General features: G+C 44.9%; 1 protein-coding gene across 1 annotated transcript; it reads right to left on the bottom strand.

The window, feature by feature from the left end:
- Nucleotides 1-649: 649 nt before the first annotated feature.
- LOC123185728 (putative GEM-like protein 8) lies at nucleotides 650-1,856 on the bottom strand. The gene is made up of 2 exons (XM_044597558.1): nucleotides 1,493-1,856; nucleotides 650-1,401 (listed from the first exon to the last, which is right to left on the bottom strand). The coding sequence occupies exons 1-2, from the start codon at nucleotides 1,683-1,685 to the stop codon at nucleotides 947-949; spliced, it is 648 nt and encodes a 215-aa protein (XP_044453493.1). The 5' UTR covers nucleotides 1,686-1,856; the 3' UTR covers nucleotides 650-946.
- Between the last annotated feature and the right edge of the window lie 8,958 nt (nucleotides 1,857-10,814).

Genomic DNA, 10,814 nt, shown 5'->3' with positions numbered 1-10,814 from the left:
CAAGGAATATCAGAAATAATAAAAAATTACATCTAAATTCATGGATCAGCTAGCGACGACTACAAGCATCGAAGCGAGCGGAAGGCGCGCCGCCGTCATCGTCCCTCCATCGCCGGAGTCGGGTACAACTTGTTGTGGTCACAGTCGAAAAGTTGTTGCGCTAAGGCTTCATAGGACCATCGCACCAGAACAGCAACCGCCGCCGATGAAGAATAACATATATCGGAAGGATCCAACCCAAAGACACACGAATACAGACGAACAACGATCAGATCCGAGCAAATCCACCGAGAACACACCTCCACATGCCCACCAATGATACTAGATGCATCGCCGGAGACATCTGGTGTCCTTTGGTATTGTTCCATAAATTTTATTCTCCCAGTGCTTTTCTTTAATTCTGTACTTTTCAGTTCAACAAATAACGTAGGTTAGGGCAGTTGCATACATTACAGGTGTTTCTACGAATTATTAGGCACTTGACAGCTCAAGTTAGGTTTGATTTCTCTTGATAATATAAATTCACTTCTTTATGTAAGCATACACAGCCTGTCTCGGCATGAGCTTTAGCTTTACAGGGTTTTGAGAACATTTCCTCAAAGAAATGCTGAAAAAAAGAGACGCGCTGAACGCACTTGCAAGCTGTAAAGAAGTGGAACAAACAATTCGTGTTTTTTCTCACTGAACTAGTGCATACCACACGTTTATGATGGCACTTTTGCCGTGGCGACTGTACCATTCATACATACAGTACTTCTTCAACATGAAGAAATTTTCACGCCCTAAATTAAATTTCTCCTACCATTTAAGTATACCGGACTTGCTCCAATGCCAAAAACGACAAGCAATCCACCGTGGAACCCTACTTACCTATGCACAACGGATCAAACCAGACCACACAACACAAGACACATAGCGCGTACGCTTCTTTGATCAATTGATGGGGTCAGAGGTGCGACTCCGCGATGGCCTGCTCGAGGTGCTGCAGGGACGCCTGGTAGCTGACGAAGCCCATGAACCAGAACTCGAAGCCGTCGTCGGTGACCAGCTGGACGTACTTCTGCTCCGGCCGGTGCTGGTTCTCGCTCCGCCTGGCCGCCTTCACCCTCCGCAGCGGGACGGCCACCTTGTACGGCACCCGCACCGTGTCGCCCTTGGGCGACGTCAGCGCCAGCGACCGGTCGCTGCGGAAGGCCACCCTCTCCGTGGATACGAAGAGCATCCCGGCGATCGGGCCGGCGGTGGTCGACAGGTAGCACTGCGAGGCGTTGACGAGCTTTTCTTTCTTCTCCACGGAGAACCACCGCCGGAAGACGTTCTCCACGCCGCCGGCCTGGAGGATTCTCGCGCCCAGCGAGAGCTTGCCCCTCACGGTCTCGTACAGTTTTGGGCCGAGAGTCACTGCAGAAGGACATATCTATGGTCAGTGTCTACCCCTTCACAGCTGATGAAGCTACATATCCCCTGGACGGACTGGGGAAGAAGGACTTACCATGTTCTCTGATTCCTCGAGCGAACTTGTCCCCTGCCCTGCCTGATTTGCCGCCGGTACGCGCGCTCGTCGAATACTTGGCATCGCCGTCGACATAGGTAGCTCCATCGCTGGTGAACTCGGGCTCCTCGATGCCGATAGCAGTGCTGCTCACTGGGATGCCGATCACATGCTGATGTCCTGCCTTCTCCATTTGCTGTGGGAATGAAGAACCGAAGACTTGTTTCTCTCGTAAGACGCGGAGGCGAAGAGAAGACTTTGCTCTGCTTCCTTCCTTTGCGCCTCAATTTCCGGCCTCTGTCTTGAGGTTGCTGGTGAGTTGTTGGCGTGTCTGTGGGTATGTGGGTTGGTGCTGGAGCTCCGTGCTCTGAATGGGAAGGAGGGGGCGCCTTTTATAAGCTCTGGACTGGAACCTGTAAAAACTTAACCAAAAAAGCCGGGTGTTTATCCAATTAGCTTTTGAATAGAACAGTCACCCGCGCCCACCAAGATTCTGGATAAAATAAGTGCTTCTTCCTATGTGGAGCTGGACCCCTCCTAGGGTTGTGCTGCATGTGCAAGGGTCCACTGCAAAACTTTTGTGCGTGTCACGAGTGACATCTAGTCATCCATGCATGGACCATGATCGATGATGCCTTCAACCAACCGGCTGTCACATGCACCCATGCAATCGGGGACTCCAGAAACATCTGCCCTCCTTAAAGCATCTTCAGCCGTTGGCCCCGCAGGAGGCATTAAAAATCGCCCCTGGGGATGAGCCGGCGCTAACCGCGCGCTGGGGAGTGATGCTCCCTAGTCGCCGCGCCCACGTTTTCTTAAAAAACAAAATCCGACATAAACAAGACGCAAATTCAACCAAACTTCGACGAGTTCATAATATTTTTGAAATATTTTGCAACAGAAGAAAAAAAAACACTACTAGACCCGCCGTCGCCCTCGCCGTTCCTCGTCGCCCGCCGCCCATGAAGCTCTACATGAAGGAAATATGCCCTAGAGGCAATAATAAAGTTATTATTTATTTCCTTATATCATGATAAATGTTTATTATTCATGCTAGAATTGTATTAACCAGAAACATAATACATGTGTGAATACATAGACAAACAGAGTGTCACTAGTATGCCTCTACTTGACTAGCTCGTTAATCAAAGATGGTTATGTTTCCTAACCATAGACAAAAGAGTTGTTATTTGAGTAACGAGGTCATATCATTAGTTGAATGATCTGATTGACATGACCCATTCCATTAGCTTAGCACCTGATCGTTTAGTATGTTGCTATTGCTTTCTTCATGACTTATACATGTTCCTATAACTATGAGATTATGCAACTCCCGTTTGCCGGAGGAACACCTTGGGTGCTACCAAACGTCACAACGTAACTGGGTGATTATAAAGGAGCATTACAGGTGTGTCCAAAACTATATGTTGGGTTGGCGTATTTCGAGATTAGGATTTGTCACTCCGATTGTCGGAGAGGTATCTCTGGGCCCTCTCGGTAATGCACACCACATAAGCCTTGCAAGCACTGCAACTAATATGTTAGTTGTGAGATGATGTATTACGGAACGAGTAAAGAGACTTGCCAGTAACGAGATTGAACTAGGTATTGGATACCGACGATCGAATCTCGGGCAAGTAACATACCGATGACAAAGGGAACAACGTATGTTGTTATGCGGTCTGACCGATAAAGATCTTCGTAGAATATGTAGGAGCCAATATGGGCATCCAGGTCCCGCTATTGGTTATTGACCGGAGACGTGTCTCGGTCATGTCTACATTGTTCTCGAACCCGTAGGGTCCGCACGCTTAAGGTTACGATGACAGTTATATTATGAGTTTACATGTTTTGATGTACCAAAGGAGTTCGGAGTCCCGGATGAGATTGGGGACATGACGAGGAGTCTCGAAATGGTCGAGACGTAAAGATTCATATATTGGATGATATGGTTAGGCCAAGGGGTAAAGCCCATGAGGCTTTAGATCGGTGCAAAAGGAGTTTTGCGGAGTCCAGGGGGCCAAACGCCGGAGACCCTGGCGTCTGGCCCTGGGCCAGACGCCGAGGCCCATGGCGTCTGGGCCAGACGCCAAGGATTGTGGCGTTTGGTCCTGGAGTCCGAGTGGGACTCTTGCCTTTCGGGAAAAACCGACTTTGAGGAGGCTTTTGCTCCAAGTTTCGACCCCGGGGCTCAACATATAAATAGAGGGGCAGGGCTAGCACCAAAGACACAACAATTGATCCCTTGGATCTCTTAGCCGTGTGCGGTGCCCCCCTCCACCATAGTCCACCTCGATAATATCGTAGCGGTGCTTAGGCGAAGCCCTGCGACGGTAGAACATCAAGATCGTCACCACGCCGTCGTGCTGACGGAACTCTCCCTCGACACTCGGCTGGATCGGAGTTCGAAGGACGTCATCGAGCTGAACGTGTGCTAGAACTCGGAGGTGCCGTAGTTTCGGTGCTTGATCGGTCGGGCCGTGAAGACGTACGACTACATCAACCGCGTTGTGCTAACGCTTCCGCTTACGGTCTACAAGGGTATGTAGACAACACTCTCCCCTCTCGTTGCTATACATCACCATGATCTTGCGTGTGCGTAGGAAATTTTGAAATTACTACGAAACCCAACAGTGGCATCCGAGCCTAGGTTACTTATGTTGATGTTATATGCACGAGTAGAACACAAGTGAGTTGTGGATGATACAAGTCATACTGCCTACCAGCATGTCATACTTTGGTTCGGCGGTATTGTTGGACGAGACGACCCGGACCAACCTTACGCGTACGCTTACGCGAGACCGGTTCCCTCGACGTGCTTTGCACATAGATGGCTTGCGGGCGACTGTCTCTCCAACTTTAGTTGAACCGAGTATGGCTACGCCCGGTCCTTGAGAAGGTTAAAACGGAGTCTATTTGACAAACTATCGTTGTGGTTTTGATGCGTAGGTGAGATTGGTTCTTACTTAAGCCCGTAGCAGCCACGTAAAACATGCAACAACAAAGTAGAGGACGCCTAACTTGTTTTTGCAGGGCATGTTGTGATGTGATATGGTCAAAGCATGATGCTGAATTTTATTGTATGAGATGATCATGTTTTGTAACCGAGTTATCGGCAACTGGCAGGAGCCATATGGTTGTCGCTTTATTGTATGCAATGCAATCGCGATGTAATGCTTTACTTTATTACTAAACGGTAGTGATAGTCGTGGAAGCATAAGATTGGCGAGACGACAACGATGCTACGATGGAGATCAAGGTGTCGCGCCGGTGACGATGGTGATCATGACGGTGCTTTGGAGATGGAGATCACAAGCACAAGATGATGATGGCCATATCATATCACTTATATTGATTGCATGTGATGTTTATCTTTTTATGCATCTTATCTTGCTTTGATTGACGGTAGCATTATAAGATGATCTCTCACTAAATTATCAAGAAGTGTTCTCCCTGAGTATGCACCGTTGCCAAAGTTCGCCGTGCCCAGACACCACGTGATGATCGGGTGTGATAAGCTCTACGTCCATCTACAACGGGTGCAAGCCAGTTTTGCACACGCAGAATACTCAGGTTAAACTTGACGAGCCTAGCATATACATATATGGCCTCGGAACACGGAGACCGAAAGGTCGAGCGTGAATCATATAGTAGATATGATCAACATAACGATGTTCACCATTGAAAACTACTCCATCTCACGTGATGATCGGTCATGGTTTAGTTGATTTGGATCACGTAATCACTTAGAGGATTAGAGGGATGTCTATCTAAGTGGGAGTTCTTAAATAATATGATTAATTGAACTTTAATTTATCATGAACTTAGTCCTGGTAGTATTTTGCAAATTATGTTGTAGATCAATAGCTCGCGTTGTTGCTTCCCTGTGTTTATTTTGATATGTTCCTAGAGAAAATCATGTTGAAAAATGTTAGTAGCAATGATGCGGATTGGATCCGTGATCTGAGGTTTATCCTCATTACTGCACAGAAGAATTATGTCCTTGATGCACCGCTAGGTGACGGACCTATTGCAGGAGCAGATGCAGACGTTATGAACGTTTGGCTAGCTCAATATGATGACTACTTGATAGTTTAGTGCACCATGCTTAATGGCTTAGAATCGGGACTTCAACGACGTTTTGAACGTCATGGAGCATATGAGATGTTCCAGGAGTTGAAGTTAATATTTCAAGCAAATACCCGAGTTGAGAGATATGTAGTCTCCAACAAGTTCTATAGCTAAAAGATGGAGGAGAATCGCTCAACTAGTGAGCATGTGCCCAGATTGTCTGAGTACAACAATCGCTTGAATCAAGTGGGAGTTAATCTTCCAGATAAGATAGTGATTGACAGAATTCTCTAGTCACCATCACCAAGTTAGTAGAACTTCGTGATGAACTATGATATGCAAGGGATAACGGAAACAATTCCCAAGCTCTTCGTAATGCGGAAATTGACGAAGGTAGAAATCGAGAAAAACATCAAGTGTTGATGGTAGACAAGACCACTAGTTTCAAGAAAAGGGCAGAGGGAAGAAGGGGAACTTCAAATAGAATGGCAAGCAAGTTGCTGCTCAAGTGAAGAAGCCCAAGTCTGGTCCTAAGCCTGAGACTAAGTGTTTCTACTGCAAAGGGACTGGTCACTGGAAGCGGAACTACCCCAAGTGATTGGCAGATAAGAAGGATGGCAAAGTGAACATAAGTATATTTTATATACATGTTATTGATGTGTACTTTACTAGTGTTTATGGCAACCCCTCAGTATTTGATACTAGTTCAGTTGCTAAGATTAGTAACTCGAAACGGGAGTTGCAGAATAAACACAGACTAGTTAAGGGTGAAGTGACGATGTGTGTTGGAAATGGTTCCAAGATTGATATGATCATCATCGCACACTCCCTATACTTTCGGGATTAGTGTTGAACCTGAATAAGTGTTATTTGGTGTTTGCGTTGAGCATGAATATGATTTGATCATGTTTATTGTAATACGGTTATTCATTTAAGTAAGAGAATAAATTGTTGTTCTGTTTACATGAATAAAACCTTATATGGTTACACACCCAATGAAAATAGTTCGTTGGATCTCGATCGTAGTGATACACATAATCATAATATTGAAACCAAAAGATGCAAAGTTAATAATGATAGTGCAACTTATTTGTAGCACAGCCGTTTAGGTCATATTGGTGTAAAGCGCATGAAGAAACTCCATGCTGATGGGATTTTGGAATCACTTGATTATGAATCACTTGATGCTTGCGAACCATGCCTTTTGGGCAAGATGACTAAAACGCCGTTCTCCGGAACAATGAAGCAAGCAACAGATTTGTTGGAGATCATACATACTGATGTATGTGGTCCGGTGAATATTAAAGCTTGCAGCAGGTATCATTATTTTCTGACCTTCACAGATGATTTGAGCAGATATGGGGATATCTACTTGATGAAACATAAGTTTGAAACATTTGAACAGTTCAAAGAATTTCAGAGTGAAGTGGAAAATCATCGTGACAAGAAAATAAAGTTTCTACGATCTGATCGCGGAGACAAATATTTGAGTTACGAGTTTGGTCTTCAATTAAAACAATGTGGAATAGTTTCACAAACTCATGCCACATGGAACACCACAGCATAATGGTGTGTCCTAACGTCATAACCGTACTTTATTAGATATATAGTGCAATCTATGATGTCTCTTACGGATCTACCACTATCGTTTTGGGGTTATGCATTAAAGACAGCTACATTCACATTAAATAGGGCACCATCTAAATCCGTTGAGGCGACACCATATGAACTATGGTTTGGCAAGAAACCTAAGCTGTCGTTTCTTAAAGTTTGGGGTTGCAATGCTTATATGAAAAAAATTTCATCCTGATAAGCTCGAACTCAAATCGGAGAAGTGCGTCTTCATAGGATATCCAGAGGAAACTATTGGATACACCTTCTACCACAGATCCGAAGGCAAGACTTTTTTTTGCTAAATTCGGAAACTTTCTGGAGAAGGGGTTTCTCTTGAAAGAAGTGAGTGGGAGGAAAGTAGAACTTGACGAGGTAACTGTACCTGCTCCCTTATTGGAAAGTAGTACATCACAGAAAACTGTTTTTGTGACACCTACACCAGTTAGTGAGGAAGCTAATGATGATGATCATGAAACTTCAGAACAAGATACTACTGAACCTCGTAGATCAACCAGAGTAAGATCCGCGCCAGAGTGGTACGGTAATCCTGTTCTGAAAGTCATGCTACTAGATCATGATGAAACCTACGAACTATGAAGAAGCGATGATGAGCCCAGATTCCGCAAAGTGGCTTGAAGCCATGAAATCTGAGATGGGATCCATGTATGAGAACAAAGTATGGACTTTGGTTGACTTGCCCGATGATCGGCAAGCAATTGAGAATAAATGGATCTTTAAGAAGAAGACTGACGCTGATGGTAATGTTACTGTCTACAAAGCTCGACTTGTCGCAAAAGGTTTTCGGCAAGTTCAAGGGATTGACTACGATGAGACCTTCTCACCCGTAGCGATGCTTAAGTCCGTCCGAATCATGTTAGCAATTGCCGCATTTTATGATTATGAAATTTGGCAAATGGATGTCAAAACTGCATTCCTGAATGGATTTCTGGAAGAAGAGTTGTATATGATGCAACCGGAAGGTTTTGTCGATCCAAAGGGAGCTAACAAAGTGTCCAAGCTCCAGCGATCCATTTATGGACTGGTGCAAGCCTCTCGGAGTTGGAATAAACGTTTTGATAGTGTGATCAAAGCATTTGGTTTTATACAGACTTTCGGAGAAGCCTGTATTTACAAGAAAGTGAGTGGGAGCTCTACAACATTTCTGATAAGTATATGTGAATGACATATTGTTGATCGGAAATAATGTAGAATTATTCTGTAAAGCATAAAAGGAGTGTTTGAAAGGAGTTTTTCAAAGAAAGACTTCGGTGAAGCTGCTTACATATTGAGTTTCAAGATCTATAGAGATAGATCAAGACGCTTGATAAGCTTTTTCAATGAGTACATACCTTGACAAGATTTTGAAGTAGTTCAAAATGGAACAGTCAAAGAAAGAGTTCTTGCCTGTGTTACAAGGTGTGAAGTTGAGTAAGACTCAAAGCCCGACCACGGCAAAAAATAGAAAGAGAATGAAAGTCATTTCCTATGCCTCAGTCATAGGTTCTATAAAGTATGCCATGCTGTGTACCAGATCTATTGTATACCCTGCACTGAGTTTCGCAAGGGAGTACAATAGTGATCTAGGAGTAGATCACTGGACAGCGGTCAAAATTGTCCTTAGTGGAATAAGGATATGTTTCTCTATTATGGAAGTGAAAAAAGGTTCGTCGTGAAGGGTTACACCGATGCAAGTTTGGCACTAATCTAGATGACTCTAAGTCTCGATCTAGATACATATTGAAAGTGGGAGCAATTAGCTAGAGTAGCTCCATGCAGAGCATTGTTGACATAGAAATTTGCAAAATACATGAGGATCTGAATGTGGCAGACCCGTTGACTAAGATTCTCTCACAAGCAAAACATGATCACACCTTAGTACTCCTTGGGTGTTAATCACATAGCGATGTGAACTAGATTACTGAATCTAGTAAACCCTTTGGGTGTTGGTCACATAGCGATGTGAACTATGGGTGTTAATCACATGGTGATGTGAACTATTGCTGTTAAATCACATGGCGATGTGAACTAGATTATTGACTCTAGTGCAAGTGGGAGACTGAAGGAAATATGCCCTAGAGGCAATAATAAAGTTATTATTTATTTCCTTATATCATGATAAATGTTTATTATTCATGCTAGAATTGTATTAACCGGAAACATAATACATGTGTGAATACATAGACAAACAGAGTGTCACTAGTATGCCTCTACTTGACTAGCTCGTTAATCAAAGATGGTTATGTTTCCTAACCATAGACAAAAGAGTTGTTATTTGAGTAACGAGGTCATATCATTAGTTGAATGATCTGATTGACATGACCCATTCCATTAGCTTAGCACCTGATCGTTTAGAATGTTGCTATTGCTTTCTTCATGACTTATACATGTTCCTATAACTATGAGCTTATGCAACTCCCGTTTGCCGGAGAAACACCTTGGGTGCTACCAAACGTCACAACGTAACTGGGTGATTATAAAGGAGCATTACAGGTGTCTCCAAAAGTAGATGTTGGGTTGGCGTATTTCGAGATTAGGATTTGTCACTCCGATTGTCGGAGAGGTATCTCTGGGCCCTCTCGGTAATGCACATCACATAAGCCTTGCAAGCACTGCAACTAATATGTTAGTTGTGAGATGATGTATTACGGAACGAGTAAAGAGACTTGCCAGTAACGAGATTGAACTAGGTATTGGATACCGACGATCGAATCTCGGGCAAGTAACATACCGATGACAAAGGGAACAACGTATGTTGTTATGCGGTCTGACCGATAAAGATCTTCGTAGAATATGTAGGAGCCAATATGGGCATCCAGGTCCCGCTATTGGTTATTGACCGGAGACGTGTCTCGGTCATGTCTACATTGTTCTCGAACCCGTAGGGTCCGCACGCTTAAGGTTACGATGACAGTTATATTATGAGTTTACATGTTTTGATGTACCGAAGGAGTTCGGAGTCCCGGATGAGATTGGGGACATGACGAGGAGTCTCGAAATGGTCGAGACGTAAAGATTCATATATTGGATGATATGGTTAGGCCAAGGGGTCAAGCCCATGAGGCTTTAGATCGGTGCAAAAGGAGTTTTGCGGAGTCCAGTGGGCCAAACGCCGGAGACCCTGGCGTCTGGCCCTGGGCCAGACGCCGAGGCCCATGGCGTCTGGGCCAGACGCCAAGGATTGTGGCGTTTGGTCCTGGAGTCCGAGTGGGACTCTTGCCTTTCGGGAAAAACCGACTTTGAGGAGGCTTTTGCTCCAAGTTTCGACCCCGGGGCTCAACATATAAATAGAGGGGCAGGGCTAGCACCAAAGACACAACAATTGATCCCTTGGATCTCTTAGCCGTGTGCGGTGCCCCCCTCCACCATAGTCCACCTCGATAATATCGTAGCGGTGCTTAGGCGAAGCCCTGCGACGGTAGAACATCAAGATCGTCACCACGCCGTCGTGCTGACGGAAATCTCCCTCGACACTCGGCTGGATCGGAGTTCGAAGGACGTCATCGAGCTGAACGTGTGCTAGAACTCGGAGGTGCCGTAGTTTCGGTGCTTGATCGGTCGGGCCGTGAAGACGTACGACTACATCAACCGCGTTGTGCTAACGCTTCCGCTTACGGTCTACAAGGGTATGTAGACAACA

This window comes from Triticum aestivum, chromosome 2A, assembly GCF_018294505.1.
Source record: "Triticum aestivum cultivar Chinese Spring chromosome 2A, IWGSC CS RefSeq v2.1, whole genome shotgun sequence".
Classification (NCBI taxonomy): Eukaryota; Viridiplantae; Streptophyta; class Magnoliopsida; order Poales; family Poaceae; genus Triticum; species Triticum aestivum.
The sequence above is the reverse complement of the archived record's forward strand: the minus strand, read 5'-3'. Positions and strand labels throughout refer to the sequence as shown.